General features: G+C 42.7%; 1 protein-coding gene across 1 annotated transcript in view; it reads left to right on the top strand.

Moving 5' to 3' along the window:
• ncaph (non-SMC condensin I complex, subunit H) overlaps positions 1 to 21,250 on the top strand; it is a 55,844-nt gene that overhangs the window by 2,111 nt on the left and 32,483 nt on the right. Inside the window, exons 2-4 of the mRNA XM_073057057.1 lie at positions 15,008 to 15,231; positions 15,551 to 15,638; positions 16,501 to 16,593. Of these exons, the coding sequence (XP_072913158.1) occupies positions 15,014 to 15,231; positions 15,551 to 15,638; positions 16,501 to 16,593 (399 nt within the window). The 5' untranslated portion in view covers positions 15,008 to 15,013. The remainder of the gene's footprint in view (positions 1 to 15,007; positions 15,232 to 15,550; positions 15,639 to 16,500; positions 16,594 to 21,250) is intronic.

The raw sequence follows: 21,250 nt of genomic DNA, 5'->3' as shown, positions 1-21,250 counted from the left end.
CAGCCATAAATTCTCAATTGAATTCAGGTCTGGACTTTGTCTTGGCCATTCCAGGACATTAACTTTGTTGTTTTTAAGCCATCCCTGTATAGTTTTGGTTTAATGCTTAGTCTTGCTGGAAAACCAATCTTCTCCCAAGTCACTGTTCTTTTGCAGACTGAACCAGGTTTTCCTTCATGATTTCCCTGTATTTTGCTGCATTCATTTTACCCTCTGCCTTCACAAGCCTTCCAAGGCCTGCTGCAGTGAAGCATCCCCACAGTGTGATGCAGCCACCACCATGCTTCATGGTAGGGATAGTGTGTTTTTGATGATGTGCAGTGTTTGGCTTACCAAATGTAGCATTGAGTCGAGCACCTCCGCTCCATCTGCCACAACAGACAGGATCTCCTGGTTGGCACCCGCTTCAACTCTGCTTCACATTCCCATTCGGATATGTCCATACGTGGCCTCCTCTACTGCCATGATGAGGCCAAACTCAGGTGGAGGAGCAACACCTCATGTACCGTCTGGGTAGTCTCCAGCCTCTTGGTATGAACATCGAATTCTCCAACTTCCGGTAATTCCCTCCCCCTCCCTTTCCCCATCCCAGTTTCACTCTGCCTCCTCTTCCAGCTGCCTATCACCTCTCTCATGATTCTGCCTTCTTCTACTGCCCATAGTGCTTTCCCCTTACATTCCTCCTTTACCTTTCCTGCCTATCCCCTCCCTGCTTCCCCTTCCCCACCCCTTGATCTTTCCTCTGATTGGTTTTTCACCTGGCACCTTCCACCCTCCCCCCACCTTCTTTATAGGGCCCCTGCCCCCTCCTCCTCCAGTCCTGACGAAGGGTCTCGGCCCGAAACGTTGGCTGCCCAACTTGCTGAGTTCCTCCAGCTTGTTTGTACGTGTTGATTTGACCACAGCATCTGCAGTGTACTTTGTGTATAGCATTGAGTCCGATGGCCAAAAAGCTCAATTTTTTTTCCATCAGACCATAGAACCTTCTTCCGGTTGACTTCAGAGTCTCCCACGTGCCTTCTGGCAATCTCTAGCCAAGTAATGCTGTAAATATAGTGCCAAAATACCCCTACCCCAAAAAAAAAGCAAAAAAAGTTTCAGAGGTAATGAACAACATATAAAAAGTTGGACAGAAATGGAGCATGGGGAAGTAAAAAAATCTGACGTTTAAAAAAATGGCTGCCAATGAAAAGAATTGGACCCATACCTGTCTTATTTTGCTATATTTCACTGTTTCTAACAATGGTAGTGCCATAATCGTGGTATAAGATGTGAATGGGAATACCCGCAGGGTGTGTTTTATTGCCAGAACTATGAACTATTATTTCATGATGTCACACTGTGTGTTAACTACCAGCGAATGGTAGGGATTGCTAGGGCACTTGCTGCGGCCGATCGAATGGGGTCATGGGAGACGCATCTCAGTGCAATCTCAGCTTTCTTGCCGATATTCGCAGCCGCTGGCCATCCGAATTACCTGAAGTCGGCTCATCTCTATCGCCAGAAGATGGATGCATTGGAGGGTGACAACCCTAAGGTTCGTCAAAAGTTCCAGTCTGAGTTTCTTATAATCAGACACAGCAGCCAACACTGGGCTGACCTTGGCTCTGACCTTGTGATAGAACAGACACTAATACGTCACTAAAAAGCCAAGGGGGCCTAATGCGAGGAAGTGGTATGTCAGAGCACTGGAGAGCAGTTTGGACTATGTCTTCCACTGTGTCATCCTCTTACAACCTTGCCATGCAAGAACTGACCGTGAATAGTTACACAACAGGTGAATAACATAAGGAGTTGTTCACCTCCAGAGTAAGCAGAGATGAGGCTGACCTTGAAAAAGTCGTAGCAAAACTGGACTGTTTTATGCCATTTTCGGATGATAAATCATTGTGCAACATCATCACAGGTTTATGCAAATGAGGATGTCAATGTACATGACCTGTTCGCAATAGGAAATGACATAGGAAGATGGACGGACACTCTGTTTTCTCATATTCGCACAAAAGGAATTCGAAGGTCAAGACACTAGCATCCAGCAGGGCAGTCAAAGTTGCTGAAGCCCATACCATAGATTTGGCATTGTTATTCCAGAGGTTCCTAGTTGTGTCAGAGACAGGTAATCTCCGGCTAGACGAAATGATGAATTATGAACTCTGTCCATATCCGATGTCTTTGTTTGAAGCGAAGAACATCTTGCGTCAGCCGGATAAGCCACAACAGGCAGAAGCGATAAAGAACTATGTCACTTCCAAATCAGACAATGCTGTCACACAGACGGTCCCAGTGACAGATCACTATGTTCTAGATGGGGGATCACTTCTGCACCGCTTAAAATGGACTAAGGGGTGCACCTACAGTTCAATTGCAGATGACCACACCTCATTCACTGTCAAACACTATGCCAAAGCCACTGTAGTGTATGACGGTTATGGGGTTGGGTCAAGCATAAAGGACTGTACATCAGCGTCAAAGTAGAAATTTGAATGCGAACAAGGTGAACGTTACAGGGGTGACAAAATTTGTTGGGATAAAGGAGGACTAATTGTCGAATGAGGCAAACAAGCAGGTAATTATCCAGCTCATCATGGAACGTTTGCGACAGAGAGGCTGCAAAGTGATTCAAGCTGAAGGAGATGCTGACGTTAAGATCGCAAATACAGCCGTCACAATATCTGCTTTCAAGAAGACACAGATCTCCTCGTACTCTTGCTCTACCATGTAGTGGTAACAAACTGCACTGAACTCTATTTCCGCTCGGACAAGGCAAAATCAAATGCCTATAACATCAAGGTCCTTAAGCAGATACTCGGAGAAGCAGCTTGTAATGACCTATGGTTTCTCCATGCCTTTACTGGATGCGACTCAACATCCAGAGTATTTGAGATCGGAAAGAAATTCGGAGTTACAAAGAATCATCAAGAAAGAAAAGTGTTTGAAAGCATTCTGTTCACCAAAGCAAAGTCAGGATGTTATGGAAACCAATGGCCGTAGGGCAATGGTGGCGTTGTTCAATGGAAATCAGAATGACTCCCTGACATCTATCAGATACAATATGCTCTGCAGGAAAGTTGCAAGAGCTAAGACTTTCGTCACGCCTGAAAGACTGCCACCAACCACCTCGGCCTGTAAGTTTCACTTCCTGCGGACTTACTACCTGGTTATGGAGTGGAAGGGCAATAGTGATGAAATGGAGCCGTCTGTGTGGGGATGGAGGGTAGAAGGGGAAAAACTCGTCCCAGTGATGACAGACAAAAGGCCTGCTCCAGAGGTACTTATTCAGATGATTCACTGCAACTGTTCGGGAGGGTGCAATACGCTGACGTGTACCTGCAGAAAGCATGGGCTGGAATGCACCAGTACATGTGGGCATTGCCAAGATGGCAACTGTGACAATATGACAAATGAGCCAGCGACAGAAGAGGATGATGAACAAGACTGCTTCTGAGAAGCCATAAGGTAGCATATTATGTGATGCAACTTTCGTTCCAGGAACTACTGTTATTTGTAAAACATTGGTGAAAAGAGCATTCATTAAAACATAAGGTTTAAAAAACTTTCAAATTGATGGTTATCAGTCAGATTTTTGATGTTTCTCTGCTGGTGGCCATCTTGTTTTTTGATGTCATTTTTTTGGAGACTTTCCCATGTGTCAAAATTGTCCAACTTTTGATCTGTTGTTCTCCACATCGAATAATACAATAAATGATCATAAAACTTTTTTTGCAATTTCTTTGGGGTTAGGTGGTATGTTGACCCGCCTAGAGGTTTTTTTTTCAACAGTGGCTTTCTCTTTGCCACTCTTCCATAAAGCAGCGACCGGTGAAGTGGCTGGGCAACAGTTGTTGTATACGCAGTCTCTCCCATCTCAGCCACTGAAATTTTTAACTCCTCCATCATCATCGTAGGTCTCTAGGTGGGGTCCCTCACTAGTTTCCTTCTTGCATAGTCACTCAGTTTTTGAGGATTGCCTGCTCTAGGCAGATTTGCAGCTGTGCCATATTCTTTCCATTTGATGATTGACTTAACTGTACTCTCAAGGGATATTCAGTGACTTGGAAATGTTCTTGTATCCATCCATGTTCGTGTTTCCATAACCTTTTTGTTGCTTGGAGTGTTCTTTTGAATTCATAGTGTGGTTTATGCCAGGATACTGACTTACCAGCATTTGGACCTTCCTGCAATCAATTGAAACATCTTGACTGCACACAGGTCTCCAAAATCAGATCTCTGTTTAACTAATTATATGTCTTCTAAAGCCAATTGGCTGCACCAGTGATGATTTGGTGTGTTATATAAAGGGGGGGGGGGTGAATACTTACACATTCAATTATTCTGTGTTTTATATTTGTAAATAATTTATATCACTTTGTAGAGATCTGTTTTCACTTTGACACAAAAGTCTTTTTTCTGTTGATCAGTGTCAAAAAAGCCAAATTAAATCCACTGTGACTTAATGTTGTAAAATAATAAAACATGAAAACTTCCAGGGGTGGGGGCGAATACTTTTCATAGACACCGTATATGAGTATTTCGATAAACTGGACTGATTAAGGATAGTCAGCATGGCTTTGTGTGTAGGCCTAGTCTAACCAATATTGTAGAGTTTTTTTTGAGTACCGTAAGTTACCAGGACAGAGGAATAGCAGTGCATTTGACAAGGTTCTGTATGGGAGGTTGGTCAAGAAGGTTCAGTCGCTTGGCAATCAAAATGAGATAGTAAAGTGGATTAGACATCTGATATGTGGGAGAAGCCAGAGAGTGGTAGTAGATGACTGCCCCTCTGACTGGAGGCCTGTGACTAGTGGAGTGCCACAGGGATTGGTGCTGGGCCCGTTGTTGTTTGTCATCTATGTCAACAATCTGGATGATGTAGTTTACAGGCTCAGCAAATTTGTGGATGACACCAAGATTGGGGGTGTAGTGGACAGTGAGAAAGGCTATCATAGCTTGCAGAGGGATCTGGATCAGCTGGAAAAATGAGCTGAAAGATGGTAGATGGGATTTAATGTAGACAAGTGCGAGGTAGGTCTTACGCAGTGAACGATAGGGCACTGAGGAGTGTGGTAGAACAAAGGGATCTGGGAATACAGGTCCATAATTCATTGAGACTGGCATCACAGATAGTTATGGTCATAAAGAAAGATTTTGGCACATTGGCCTTTATAAATCAAAGTAATGAGTACGGGAGATGGGATGCTATTTGAGTTTGTATAAGACATTGGTGAGGACTAATTTGGAGTATTGTATGCAGTTTTGACCACCTACCTACAGGAAAGATGTAAACAAGGTTGAAAGAGTACAGAGAAAATTGACGATGCTGTTGCTGGGTCTGGAGGACCTGAGTTACAAGAAAAGGTTGAAAAGGTTAGGATTTTATTCCTTGGAATGTAGAAGGGTATACAAAATTATGAGGGGTATAGAAAGGGTAAATGCAAGCAGGACTTTTCCACTGAGGTTGGGTGAGACTCACAAGATCACAAGACAAAGAAGCAGAAGCAGGCCATTCGGCCCATCGAGTCCGCTCTGCCACTCCGTGAGCTACAAACGTTTGTAAACTATACTCCCGTCTAGTTCCAATTTCCGGCTTTTTTCCCATATCCCTTGATACCCTGACTAATTAGATACCTGTCAATCTCCTCCTTAAAAACCCTCAATGATCGGGCCTCCACAGCTATATGTGGCAAAAAAATTCTTCTCATCTCTGTTTTAAATGGGTACCCTCTAGTTCTAAGACTGTGACCTCTGGTCCTGGACTCACCCACCAAGGGAAACAGCCTTTCCACATCTACTCTGTCCAACCCTTTCAACATTCAAAATGTTTCTATGAGATCCCCTGTCATTCTTCTATACTCTAATGAATGCAATCCAAGAGCCAACGAATGCTCCTCATGTGTTAGTCCCTGCATTCCAGGAATCATCCTCGTGAATCTTCTCTGAACTCTCTCCAACATCAGCACATCCTTTCTAAGATAGGGAGCCCAAAACTGCACACAGTATTCCAAATGGGGTCTCACCAATGCCCCATAGAGCCTCATCAACACCCCCTTACTCTTATACATTATTCCTCTTGAAATGAATGCCAACATAGCATTCGCTTTCCTTACTGCCGATCCAACCTGGTGGTTAACCTTTAGGGTATCCTGCACTAGGACCCCCAAGTCCCTTTGCACTTCTGAGTTTTGAATTTTCTCCCCCTCTAAATAATAATCTGCCCGATTGTTTCTTCTTCCAAAATGTACAACTGTACATTTCTCAACATTGTATCTCATCTGCCATTTCTTTGCCCACTCTCCTAAACTAACCGAGTCTCTCTGCAACCTTTCCGTTTCTTTAACACTTCCTGCTCCTCCACCCATCTTGGTATCATCCGCAAACTTAACCACAAAACCATTTAATCCATAATCTAAATCATTGATATACAGTGTAAAAAGAAGAGGCCCCAACACCGACCCCTGCGGAACAACACTAGTAACCGGCAACCAACCAGAATAGGATCCCTGTTGTGAGAGAGTGGAATGAGCTGCTGGTGCAAGTGGTGCATGCTAGCTCGATTTCAATGTTTAAGCAAAGTTTGGATAGGTACATGGTTGGTAGAGGTATGTTGGGCTTTCATTCCAGTGTAGGTTGATGGGAGTAAGCTGTTTAAATGGTTTTTGTGTGGGCTAGATGGGCTGAAGGGTCTGACAATGTGCTGTACTTTTTCATGCCTCTTTTCTATTTATATTCATGATTTTCCTTGAATCCGTGACTTGTTTTGCAGGGAGGAGACTAAGGCTGAGAATTAAATACTCCAGGGTACCTCTTTTAGGAAGAGGTAAAATGGAGAATGTGGTGGAGTAACCCTGATTTTAAAGAATGGGCTAATAGGATGGATGTTAATAACAGAAAAGTGCAATCACTTTCTGTGGAGCTAAGGAAAAGCAAGGGACAAGAATCATTGACAGGAATTGGATGTATAGGGCATTGTACCAATCGGGAAATTAGTGGCGATTGTAGCAAGGGCAGTAGAGCAATTGTGGGGACTTTAACCGATATATAGACTTGGCAATCAAACATGTGCTACCAGTGTGATATTCTTGGAAATGAGCTATATCAGTCAAATACTCTTAAAGTGCTAGAGGAACTCAGCAGACCAGGCAGCATCTACGGAAAAGAGTACAGTATACAGTTAACATTTCGGGCTGAGATCTTCATCGGGGTCTCAGCCTGAACCATCGACTGTTTACTGTTTTGCATAGATGCTTCCTGGCCTGCTGAGTTCCTCTAGCACTTTAAGAGTATGTGATAAATTGTGTGCCTTAGGCAATGGTACTGGTATCTCACTACCTTGGATAAAGCAAAGACATGTTTGCTAAGTTTTCAGATAATACAAAGCTGAGCAGAAAGTAAGGGGGAAGGAGGAAGTTGTAAATAGATATATATGGGTCAAGGGGGTGGTACATGGTGTATAATGTGATATTGACCATTTCATCAGGAAAAATGTTAACCCTGCATGCTGGCGCCCTGGTGTGCTCTGCACTATCGCTCAATAACGAACACAACAGGTGTGAACCGATGGAGATGGGGAGTTCATTTAGTCGAGAACCTCAGCTCCGACTGTAACAAGCAGGGTTTAGTATCATATCTTTCCCCAATTTATTATAGCCAGCTGAAGTCTGTACCACGGATGTCTGTGATCAGAATATCAAAAGGGGAAATTAAGTGGAACAGGCGTGCGCTCGTGCACCTTCAAATTCCATGAAAAGTAGAGAAAGAAATAGAGTGGCCTGAACCTTACGATGAGGACCACGTACCTGGGGTGGACACACTTGTGCAAGAATTTCCATCTGCTCCAACACTTCCAGGAGCCTATACCAGGTCGGGTCATTTACCTGTCCCACCACAGAGGTACAGTATACTCAGCCTAAAAGCTTAGGACAAGTGACTAAAGAGGCAGAAAAATCTGTGCCAGAGTGTTCAGGTTGTCTGCCCTGACCTCCATTAAGTTTTACACACAAAATGCTGGTGGAGCGCAACAGGCCAGGCAGCATCTACAGGAAGAAGTACAGTCAACATTTCGGGCCGAGACCCTTTGTCGACTGTACTTCTTCCTATAGATGCTACCTGGCCTGCTGAGTTCCTCTAGCACTTTAAGAGTATTTGACTGATATAGCTCATTACCAAGAACCTCACACTGATAGCACGTTTGATTGCCGAGTCTATATATCGGTTAAAGTCCCCACAATTGCTCTACTGCCCTTGCTACAATCGCCACTAATTTCCCGATTGGTACAATGCCCTATACATCCAATTCCTGTCAATGATTCTTGTCCCTTGCTTTTCCTTGCAGTTCTATGAACAAGAAATGCATACTGTACCTCATTTTTTCTTTTTTTCCAAGAAGGGAAGATGTAATGGTTATTCTTTGGCCACCCACATGGGAGGAGTTCACACACTGTACAAGCAGGGTTATCAATAAAGTTTCTCACTTTGTCTAAGTCCAGGAAGTGAGGTTGGACAAGGGAAGGAAGAACAGGCAGGTTTGTTCTCAGTCTCACCAGCTCTGATGGACTGTAAGCATTCGCCAGAAGGAGACTCTTAACAGTTTGCACTGCTCTATCCGCTTCTCCATTTGCCTGTGTGTACTGTGGGCTACTTGCCTGATGTTTGAACTCGTAGTCCCTAGCAAAGGCTTTGAATTATGACCTGCTGAATTGTGGACCGTTGTCTGACACAAGTGTCTCTGAATTCCATGGTGAGCGAATATAACACTCAGGTCTGTATAACTGCTGCTCAGGATTTAGACGACAGCTCAGGCACCTCCATATTAATAATAGGCATCCATTAGTCTCGTGAGTCTTGTGCCTTGGAAGGTTGGCAGGTTATTCCAGGTTACTTGTGCCTTGGAAGGTTGGCAGGGTTGTATGGGAGACCAGCAGTTGCCCAAGCTGCAAGCCTTCCCCTCTCCACGCCACCGATGTTGTCCAAGGGAAGGGCACTAGGACCCAAGCAGTTTGGCACCGGTGTTGTCGCAGTGTGTTAAGTGTCTTGCTTAAGGACACAGCACACTGCCTCAGATGAGGCTCGAACCAGTGACCTTAAGATCACTGGACCGATGCCTTATCCACAAGGCCATGCGCCAACCTCCACCATGAGTAGTAATCCACAGTGAGTAGATATTTGTCTCCTTTTAGCTTGAAAATGTTTGCGCCTGCAATTTGCCGTGGAAAGTTTGGGAATTCTGTGAGGCAGAGAGGTTCAGCATGATTTTTGTGTAGTTTTCTGCAAGCTTCACATTGCATTACATAATCTCCCCGCTGTGTGCTCAGGCCAGGCCACTGCACGGATTGCCTTGATCTTAGGCGACATTTGTCGATGCCTTGGTCGATTTGACTGACGATTCTGGCGTGCATAGAAGCAGGAATCACAAGTCTGGAGCCCTTTAGCAACAAACCATCAAGGAGTAGTGCGTTTCTTTCAAGCCAGTAATGTCTAAGTTTGTGAGCTCCTTTTTGAACAGCTGGTCATCCGTGCACACAGTATTTCATGATCTTGCTGATCTAGTGAACTTCATCCAGTTCACTCTGTGGTGCAGGAAAGCTGTCATGTACCTGAGCAAAGCAGTTGTTGATATCTTCCACGAGGGCAGAGTCAGCTTCTGTCCACTCACTTTGGCATGGCATCCTCAACAGACTTTCTGGTGTTGTGAAAGATTTACCAGGGACATGTTCGATGACATAACAGTATTGCATAAGCCTCATACTGAACCTTGGCAGACATGGAGGTAAGTTATCCAAGTGTTTAGAGCTGAGGAGGCTGACAAGTGGCTGGTGGTCTGCTTCAGGTAGGAATTTAGTGCCAATCAAGTAGCACATGAAGTGTTCACAAGCTCACACGAAAGCTAGTGTCTCCTTTTCGATTTGGGCGTAACGCTGTTCAGTGGAGTCAGTGCTCTTGATGCATATGCCACTGGTTTCCATACACTGCTGTAGTATTGCATGAGCACTCCCCCTAGGCCAAAGGAAGAGGTGCCTGATAAGACTTTTCTTGTGGTGCATCCCAGGTCCAAACGATTCTGAGAGAGGAGGTCACGTTTTGTTTTCTCTGCCAAATCTGGAATGAACTTTCCCAACTGGTTTACCATGCCAAGGAAACTGCTGATCTCTGATACATTTGTAGGTTGTTCCATGTTCCAAACTCCTGCCAGTTTGTCTGAATCTGGTTGCAGGACAGTTGGTGGTGTATGAACATCACCTCCTACCTTGCAAACTCACATTTCTTTTTGTTCGGGGTGATTGTAGCCTGTTTCAATTTCTCCAAGGCAGCATTTCCACATGACTCTTTTGTCATGTTTCCTCACTTGAGTCTCTGAAGATGAGTATATCATCTATGTGGAAGACCACTCCTTCCCAAGTGAGATTTGCCTGTATCTGAAATCTCTTTGACACTTTGCTCCCCACAGATGCACAGGTGCCTTGGATGTAGGTGAAGAGGATCTGAATGGGCAGGTGTAGCACTTCTCCCACTCGCAGGGATAAGTGCCAGGAGGTATATCAGTGGGTAGGGATGAATGGACAAAGGAATCATGGAGAGAGAAAGTAATCCCTGTGGAAAGCAGAGTGCTAGAGGAGGATGGAAGTAAATGTGTTCGGTGGTATGATCCTGTTGAAGATGGTGGAAGTTGGGGAGAGTGATGTGCTAGATGCTGAGGCTTATGGAGATCAAGAACAAGAGGAACCCTGTCCCTTCTAAGTCGGCAGGAAGATGAGATGATGGTGGATGTACAGGAGATGGAGATGACACGGTGAGAGCAGCATCAATGGTAGATAAAGAGAAACCCTGTTCTTTGAAGGAGGAGGACATCTCCGATGTTCTAGAAAGGAAGGCCTTATCCTGGGAACAGATGCCACATAGGTACAGGAAAAGAGCAAAGGGAATGGCATTTTTACAAGTGACAGGGTGGAAAGAAGTATAGTTAAAATAGTATTATATCAGCTTATAATGTTGTCAAAAGATTGGGAAAACTTAAGAATTCAGCAATGATTGGTGGAGTTAATAAGAGAAAGTAGAATACAGGAATATTCTGACAAGGAACATAGAGATTGTATGAGCCTCCAAGGACTATATAAAGGAAAGATTAGTAAAAGTTAATATGGTGTGCCTGATAGACTGAAGAAAGATGAATTGTAATAGTGAATGAGGAAACAGGAAAAAAAATCAAACAAATATTTTGTTTCTGTCTTTATGGAAAAAGGCACAGGAACCTCAGGCATTGAATAAATTAAAAGTTGAAAGAAATTAATAAAATAAAAGTACTAGAGAAACTAATGGGCTAAAAGGTAATAAACCAAGACCTAGACTCATTGAGTATTATAGCACAGAAATAGGCACTTCAGTCCAACTTGCTCATGTTGAACAAGGTGCCTTTCTGAGTTAGTCCCATTTGTCTGCATCTGACCCAGATCCCTCTAAACCTTTCCTATCCATGGATCTGTCCAAATGTCTCTTATACCTGGTAATTATAGTCTCATCTACTACTTTCTCCTGTGGCCCTTGGTGCCCGACATCCCATGATTTAGTAAGGCAATGGCTACCAAGATAGTTAATGCACTAACTGCCATCTTTCATATCTCCTTGTAGAACAAAGACAGAAAATGTAACCCTGCTTTAGAACATTAGAAGGTTTTTGACAAGAACAGGCCATCAGCCCAACAAAGCCTGTCAAATTCCTATTCACATCGTATGTTGAAATAACTATCGAGTTTAGATTTGAAAGTCTCTAAGGCACTACTCTCAATTACACAACTAGGTCATTTGTTCCGCGTGTCCAAAACTCACTGTTTAAAGAAAGGCTTGCTGATGTTAGTCTGAAAACTCCCCTTAACCACCTATGTGTCCTTGATGATGGATTAATTTTGAAGTAGCAGCTGATATCCACTTTACTTATACCCTTAATGATTTTGAACACTTCAATCATGTCTCCTTTTATTCTACATCTACTGAGGCTAAAAAGATTTAATTTTTTCAATCTTCCTTCATAGCTCATAACCTGCAGACCTGGAATGAGTCTAGTCACCTTTCACTGGACTCTCTCCAGTGCCTTCACATCCCTCACACAATATGGAGACCAAAACTGCACAGTATTCAAGGAGTAGCCTCACAAGCACTTTATACAGCTTAAAGAGAGTGTCTCTTGATTTGAACTTCACTGAGTGCATTATGCGGCCTAACATTCTATTAGCCTTCCTAATTGCTTCTGTGCATTGATATTGGTGACTCTACCAGGACACCCAAATCCTTCCCATCCAGTGCACTTTGTAACTCAAAGACCCCCCCCCCCCCGCCCACTTTATACTTATATCTAATATTTCTACTTTACATTTACTTACATTAAATTTCATCTGCCATTTATCTACCCACATCTGGATTTTGTTTAGACCTAACCGTATTGATTCTGCTGCCAGAATGTTATCAGCCCATCCTTTAATTTTGTGTCATCTGCAGACTTTACTAGTTTATCTGTTATAATGTGCTTATTCAAATCATTAATGTAAATTAAAATCAGCAGCGGCTCCAAAACCAATCCTTGCGGAACCCCACTTTTAACTTCTAGGTGTGAAAATGATCCTCTCGCCATAACTTGTTTTCTGTTTTTGAGCCGATTCTACACCCATTCACAAGCGTTACTCTGAATCCCTACCTCTTGTAATTTGATTTTTAACCTCTTATAGGGTACCTTGTCAAAAGCCTTCTGAAAGTCCAAGTAAATAATATCAACCACTCTATTGTTATCATAAATTTTAGTTGTCTCTTCATAGAACTCCAGCATATCAGTAAAACATGACTTACCTTTTCTGAGCCCATGTTGGCTTTATGCTAACATGCTTGTTCTCATCAGCTGCTTTTCCATCTCATTCTTTATTATTCTTTCCATTATCTTGCCTGCAATACACATTAAGCTTACTGGTCTATAGTCATCAGGGTCAGTGCGGTCACCCCGCTTATATACTAGCCCATTTTGGTCCTTGGGGATTTCACCAGTCGTCAATGACTTTTGAAAAATACATGTTAGGGATTTGTATATACATTTACAGACCTCTTTAAGCACTCTTGCATATATGTTTTGTTTTTTTAAAAACTTTTTTTATTGAGTTTTCAAATAATTACAGAAAGAAGAAAAAAAATACCCTTCCCCCCCCTCCCCTTAGCCCCTCCTCCCTAACATCCCTATAGAAAAAGAAAGAAAGAAAGAGTGCCTGGATATCGGAAGATCCCCACATGCTCCACGGAGTTCGTAATAACTTTAGTATATGTATTTATTTCTTTCCCCAAATAACCAATTATTTTATCTTCAGAGCACCTATATATTTACACTCTTGCATATATGTTGTCTGGCCCTGGAGATTATTAACTTACAGCCGAAGCAGGACCTCAAGTTTCTAAGATCTCTAAGTCACTTAAAACAACCTTATTTTTCTCTAAACATATTGGCATATTGCTAACATCTTTGCAGGAATACTTTAGCAAAATATGAGTTAAGAGTATTCGCTATGTCCTTCTCTGCATAATTTGGCACCCCACTATTATTCCTGATAGACTTAACTTCTTCCTTAACTTTTCTTTTACTACTAAAGTGTTGAAAAAATCTCTTAGGGTCAATCTTAACATTATCAGCTATACCCTTCTCAGCCTTCTTTTGGCAATCCAAATTTTCCTCTTGATTATGGCTCTCATATTTTCATATGCCTTACGGTTAACATCATTACTATTTTTTAAGAAAGGATGGACAAAAAAAAGAAGTAACTATGGATCATTTAGTCTGATATCAGTATTGGTGGAAACATTGAAATTTATTATTAAAGAAATGGTAACAGGGCACTTAGAAAATAACATGATTGAGAAGTCGATGTTGATTTATGAAAGGAAAATCCCAAATTCCAGATGACAAATCTGACAGTTCTGATTTTGTAGCTAGAGCTGGCAGCATTAGTAAAGATGAACCTATCGATTTGATCTTTTTGAGAGCCTTTGATAAGATGTTAGATTATCAAAGAAAATTATGTAGCATAATATTTATAGTAATATGCTGGTGTGTGTTGAGATTGGAAAATTAAAAACAGTAGAAATAAATGGCCATTTGAAAAACTTGAAATCTATTTCAATGGTTAGGTGAGAACTAAATGCTGATTTAAAAAAAAAACAAGGTGGTAGAAAGGGTTGTAAGGAAGATGCAGAAAGCATTTTGAAAAAATGGATCCTTGCAATTTTATATGAAGGGCAAAGGTGTACTTTTTATAAGTGACTGAAAGAAATTAGTGTTCAGGGGAATGTGGGTGACATTGTACCCAAATAGCTGAGAGTTAATACACAGGTTTGGCAAGCAAATGATTGGTTAGCTGTTGCTCCAAGAAGCTTTGAATGCAAGAGTAGCAATGTCTTGTACCAGTTTATATGAGTCCAGGTGAGATAGCATCTGGTATATTCCTGGTTTCCACACGCGAGGAAGGATGTACTTGTCATAGAAGATGAAAAAGTTTACCAAATTGATTCCAGGAAAGGCAGGCTTTTCCAATTAGGAGAGATTGGAGAATAGGCCTGCATTTTCATGAGTTTAGAAGAATGAGAGATGTTCTCTTTGAAGCATGCATAATATTTCTGTAGTTTGTCATGGTAGGAGTTGAGTTGTTTCTGCAAGCTGGGGTGCCCAAAAGCAAGGGATTATAGTCTCAAAATAAGGGGCCAGCTGTTCAGGACAGATGAGAAGTTTCTTCTCCCGGATGATAGTGAATTATTGTAATTTAATAATTATGGGTACTCAGTTACTGAGTATCTTTGAAACAGAAGTGGATGGATCTTCACTTAACAAATGAATCGAGGGGTATTCAGTTAGCACAGTAAAGTAGTACAGTACTAATGTAGAAGCCCAGCACTGGCTGAGTAGATGCAAGGGTCACATGGCTTGCTCCTGTTATTTCTTATGTTCCAATGACAGGGATTGGTGTTCTGATCTGGTGTTTGCTTCCCACAGGCCAAAATGAACACTTCCACACCAGTGTCCTGCGTGAGCCCTGCTGGCCCAGTGTTTCTATCTCCATCTACAAAGCGGCAGGCTATTCCAAGCTTAAAGAGCACTGTAAAAATGGATGTTGCAGCAAATGATGATGAGCGTGAAAGGAGGGAGAGGAGGCGCTCGAAGGTGACTGACTTACAACTGAGTGGCATAGACACCCCACTGGTATCCCCAGCGCAACGGTAGGGCTCATCACTTCGTTTTGTGTTGCTTACTTGTGATAGGCACCTAAGTCCTCTTTTGTCTAAGGAGCACTGGATTGTCAAGAGTAAAATTCCCTAAATTGCAGGTCCTGTTGCTTATGACCAAGTAGCTGGGATTCTTTCTCTTTTTCCCTGGAGCCCTAGCATCCTATGGTGATTTCTAATTATATTTACAAGCGGAAGTGTATTGTTGGCTGCAATGATAGTTTGATTATCTCATGTGTTTTAAGTCTCTTGACTAAGTCTGAGAACTGCGTAAGCAACACTGACTCATTCTAACTTTCACTCATCGTTCCAGCGGGACCCCCCAATCCTTTGAAGCTAAGCTATCAAATAATCAGATATCTGAACATTATTCTACCTGCATCAAACTGTGTTCAGAAAATGTAAGTAGAGGCCAATCTTTGTGCTAACTTTACAACTTTAGAATACCGGGTGGCAGAGTAATCTTTGGGGTACTGCAAGTCTGTGTCTTTGCTGATGCTTTGCTGCTCACTCGAGTGCTCAGTGGTGGGTGCTTTTCTTTTGCTGGAGGGGGAGGGGGGTCATTGCTTTGCTGATGTGTGGGGGGGAGCTGGGGGAGGCTTTGGGGTTCTAACATTTAACTGTCATTCATTCTTTTGGGGGCACTCCTCAGTTTTTGTGGATGGTTGATAAGAAAAAGTTTTAGGATGTATATTGTAAACATTTCTCTGACATTAAATGTACCTTTGAGACCTTTAAATATTTGTGCATGATATAGCCTGTTAACTGATTTCTGGTAAATGATTGCACTATGAGATGTGTCAACCTTTGGGTGGTTAAAAGCTTCGCATGTAACACACCTTTCTCAGTATCCCAGCAGGTAGGAACAAATGAGGTTCTTGTATAAGAAATGCAAGAGAAGAATGAAGAAAGAAAGCAGCCAATGGCTGAATACTGATGCATCCAATTAAATCTTAAGGCATCATGATGACCTTTAGACCACTTGATCTCTCTGCATTGGAAAATACATTATTGTCACTCATTTAAACCTGTAAACCAACAGCTAGTTAGACCTCAAGTTGGAGATATACAATTGTGATCTAAGTTGCATAATTGTTCAATGTCATGTTAGCCGCTGTGCCTTTCCCTACCTTACAGTAGTGGGAGCTATGTTTCAAATACAGAAATAATTCTGTACACAGACTGTTTGAAGATGATTGACGTGGCTGTTGTTAAGATATTTGCACGAATACTATATCTAATTTTATTTTGCGCCTTTTGTAGAAAATTACCACCAAGAATGCCTTTGGTCTTCACCTGATTGATTACATGGCCGATCTCCTCAAAGAAAAGGAGTCTGAGCTTACCAGTTTCAAGGTTAGAAAAAAGTATAAGTTTAATATCTTATTCAACAGTTTCTTACAAAATCTTCTTTGTGAATTTGCTAAAAGATAATTGCAACTTCATTGTGATCCTAGGATGGATACGATATCTGTTATCTGTTTCCAGAATTTGGATTGTATTTCATTAGGAGCCATTTAGAAGTGAAGTAGTGACTTCAGGGCCATAAAGGTGAAGGATAGGAACAATTCCGAGTAGAATCTTGACAATCTAGTCAAGAAGAAAAGAAGGGCTTACGAAAGGTTCAAAAATCTAAGTAATGATAGAGATCTAGAAGATTACAAGCCTAGCAGGAAGGAGTTTAAGAATGAAATTAGGAGAACTAGAAGGGGCCATGAGAAGGCCTTGGTGGACAGGATTAAGGAAAACCCCAAGGCATTCTACAAGTACGTGTAGAGTAAGAGGATAAGACATGAGAGAATAGGACCAATCAAATGTGACAGTGGAAAAGTGTGTATGGAACTGGAGAAGACAGCAGAGGTACTTAATGAGAACTTTGGTTCAGTATTCACTACAGAAAAGGATCTTGGCGGTTGTAGGGATGACTTACAGCAGACTGAAAAGCTTGAGCTTAAGGAAGAGGATGTGCTGGAGCTTTTGGAAAGCATCAAGTTGGATGAGTCAACAGGACCAGACAAGATGTTTCCCAGGCTATTGTAGGAGATGAGGGAGGAGATTGCTGAGCCTCTGGTGAAGATCTTTGCATCATCAATGGGGACGGGAAAGGTTCTGGAGGATTGGAGGGTTGCAGATGTTATTCCCTTATTCAAGAAAGGGAGTAGAGATAGCCCAGGAAATTGTAGACCAGTGAGTCTTGCTTCAGTTGTTGGTAAATGTATGAACATTTGGAGAGGCATAATTATTAGGAATAGTCAGCATGGCTTTGTCAAAGGCAGGTTGTGCCTTACGAGCCTGATTAAATTTTTTGAGGATGTGACTAAACACGTTGATGAAGATAGAGCAGTAGATGTAATGTATATGGATTTCAGCAAGGCATTTGACAAGGTACCCCATGCAAGGCTTATTGAGAAAGTAAGGAGGCATGGGATCCAAGGGGACATTGCTTTGTGGATCCAGAACTGGCTTGCCTACAGAAGCTAAAGAGTGGTTCTAGATGGGTCATATTCTGCATAGAGGTTGGTGACCAGTGGTGTGCCTCAGGGATCTGTTCTGAGACCCCTTCTCTTCGTGATTTTTATAAATGACCTGGATGAGGGATGGGTTATTAAATTTGCTGATGACACAAAGGTTGGGGGTATTGTGGATAGTGTGGAGGGCTGTGGGGTTACAGCGGGGCATTGATAGGTTGCAAAACTAGGTTGAGAAGTGGCAGATGGAGTTCAACCCAGTTAAGTGTGAGATGGTTCATTTTGGTTGGTTAAAAATGACGCCAGAATATAGTATTAATGGTAAGAGTCTTGCCAGTGTGGAGGATCAGAGTGATCTTAGGGTCCGAGTCCATAGCTGCTGTGCAGGTTGACTCTGAAGTTAAGAGGGCATACAATGCATTGGCCTTCATCAACCATGGGATTGAGTTTAAAAGCCAAGCGGTAATGTTGCAGCTATGTAGGACCCTGGTCAGACCCCACTTGGAGTACTGTGCTCAGTTCTGGTCGCCTCATTACAGGAAGGATGTGGAAATCATAGAAAAGGTGCAGAGGAGATTTACAATGATGTTGCCTGGATTGGGGAGCATGCCTTATGAGAATAGGTTGAGTGAACTCGCCCTTTTCTCCTTGGAGCGACGGAGGATGAGAGGTGACCTAATAGAGGTGTACAAGATGATGAGAGGCATTGATCATGTAGATAGTCAGAGGCTTTTTCCCAGGGCTGAAATGGTTAGCACGACAGGACACAGTTTTAAGGTGCTTGGAAGTAGGTACAGAGGAGATGTCAGGGGTATGATTTTTATGCAGAGAGTGGTGAGAGCATCGAATGGGCTGCCGGTGTTAGTGGTGGAGGTGGATACGATAGGGTCTTTTAAGAGACTCTTGGACAGTATATGGAGCTCAGAAAAATAGAGGGCTATGGGTAACCCTAGGTAATTTCTAAGGTAAGGACATGTTTGGCACAGCTTTGTGGGCTGAAGGGCCTGTATTGTGCTGTAGGTTTTCTATGTTTCTACGAGTTTTGGAAGTTAAGGAACTTTCAGGGTTCAATTACAAAAGGAAGAAAGTTGAAGTTTAATTGCCATTCATCCATAGACATGAATACAGCCAAATGAAACAGCATCCCCCTGGGGCCAAAGTGCAGACACAACCACAGTCACACACGGCACATATAATTTCAATAGCAGAAAAGCATACATTTACAAAGAATATTTCATAAAATAATAATAATAGCCCAAGTCCCTGAGTGTCATGACCTGTAGATTGCTGTGGCATGGATGTTGTTCTAGAGCCACTTTTCTGCAAGAATAGCCTGTTGCAGTTCCTCAGAAGGTGAGTGCAGCTGCAGTTGAATGCAATGCAACTTGGCTCCCACAGAGCAAACACTGGAGAACAGCACCAATAGGAGGGCCAGCCCTCCAACCTAGCACAGAACCTAGAGGCACACAGCCAACTCCAGCGCCTCCTCCACAGCCCCCCCCCCCCCCCCCCCCACCGTGGCCACAACAGGAGACCTCCAAGGCATGAATAAGGCCTGGTCCGGTCCACAACTGAGGCTATGCAGCTTTACCACCATCAGTCTCGCCAGGGTCTTGCGATCACAACAAAAACGTCCAAAACAGTCACCCCTGTCTATTGGATCACGTGCCGCCTCCACACACTGCCTTCTTCCCTGGTTGGCTGAAGCAGGCTGCAAAACAGTACGCAGCGTTGCTATCCAGCAGCTCGTTAGTGGGTTAGTCCTGTACTACTTGATGTCCTTGATAACCAGCAGTGTCTTGTGACTGTGGAAGAAACAAAAAGGATGAACAATCACACCTTTAGTTGGACTCAGAGAGGCCACTGCATCCAAGCATGGTGCCATCTTTCTGGAAAGAAGTGGCAGCTATAGATATATATAATAGGGGAGGGCCAACAACAATATAGAAACTGAAAGTGTTCTATTTCCCATCCATCTTTCAGGCCCAATGAAGGGTCCTGACCTGAAATGTCAACTGTCCATTTCCTTCCGTAGATGCTGCCTGACCTGCTGACTCCCCCAGCTTTTTGTGTGTTGCTACTATCAGAGACAAGTCCATCGTGGTCCACAATGTTCCATTGCTCAGATAGGGATTGAGTTGTTCTAATGTGCGATGGTTGTAGGAAGGTTGCTGTCCCTGAAACTGCTAGCACTTGAGGCTTCTATACCATCTACTTGACAGTAGATGTGAGAAGAGGACATGATCCAAATGGCAGGGTCTCTGATAGATGCTGCCTTCTTGAGGCAATGCCCTCTGTCAGTCATGGAGAGCACGGATGCAACTAGTAAGACTACTTCCAACAGTGCCTCTGTAGAATATTTGCTGTTAGAGTATTTGGTAATATGCCATATCTCCTTAAGTTTCTAAGAAATTAGAGTTGCTGGAATGCCTTCTTTGTGATTGCATCAGTGTGCTGGGCTTGAGACAGATCATCCAATATGTTAATACCCAGAAATTTGAAGCAGTTTACTCTCTCCAATTCTGACTTGACAACTAGTAATAATATTGTTTCTCTCCTGTTGGCTTACATACTTGGGTGGCTGTCTGCTCAGAAGCAGGTTCTATTCCCAGTTCCTGTGCTCAATCTAAGTTAAGTACATTACTGAAAGACGAAAGAACAAAGTTCCTATGAGAGAGGGCCGAATGGATGGCAACCACTACCTTCACCATGATACTTACAATAACTACTGGCCGTCTATGTTGTTCATCTGCTGCACCGATCATGATTTACAGTGCACTTTGCCTTCAATATTCCAGGTATAAGACGCTTGATAGGTGGCCTCCTAACTTCCAAAGAGATGTCAACATGTTAATAGGATTGGTTAAAGAATCTTTTATAACCAGTCATACTATTAATGATACTTAATCTAATTATGAATACTGTAGGCAGATTTATATTGCAGGCAATAGCGCAAGCATTTGCAGTCCAGACCAGATTTCTGCCCATATTGGTGCATACCATTCTCACATATTCACGGGTGGTGAAAATTGAGACTTACTGACCATGGATTAAGACAAAGGGTTAAACCAACTTTTTAATGGAAAAAATCTGCTGGGTGTATCTGGGTGAGCCCTACCAGAAATTCTTGGAGCTTAATATCGTTTCATGGTTGATTCATGCAAAGGTCTCCCATATGATATGTCATGAGTATCCAGATTCGAAATGCTTGTTAGAGAAGGCAGCTTAGCAAACTTTCTAACTTGTTGTCATACCAAAACTGACAATCTGACTTTCCAAATAAAGCTGTGATTTCTCTTTCAAAATATGTTGGAACTTAGTTCTAATTCAAGATGTGTAATCACATAGCATTTTCTGAATTCAATCTATAATGTAGTTTCATGGTCAACTCCATCTTGGGTACTAGCCTCCGTAATATCCAAGACATTTTCAAGGAGCTGTGCCTCAAAAAGGCGATGTCCATTATTAAGGACCCCCATCACCCAGGGCATGGCGTCTTCTCATTGTTACCGTCAGGGAGGAGGTACAGAAGCCTGAAGGCACAC

This window comes from Hemitrygon akajei, chromosome 1 (genome assembly GCF_048418815.1).
Source record: "Hemitrygon akajei chromosome 1, sHemAka1.3, whole genome shotgun sequence".
Classification (NCBI taxonomy): Eukaryota; Metazoa; Chordata; class Chondrichthyes; order Myliobatiformes; family Dasyatidae; genus Hemitrygon; species Hemitrygon akajei.
The sequence above is the reverse complement of the archived record's forward strand: the minus strand, read 5'-3'. Positions and strand labels throughout refer to the sequence as shown.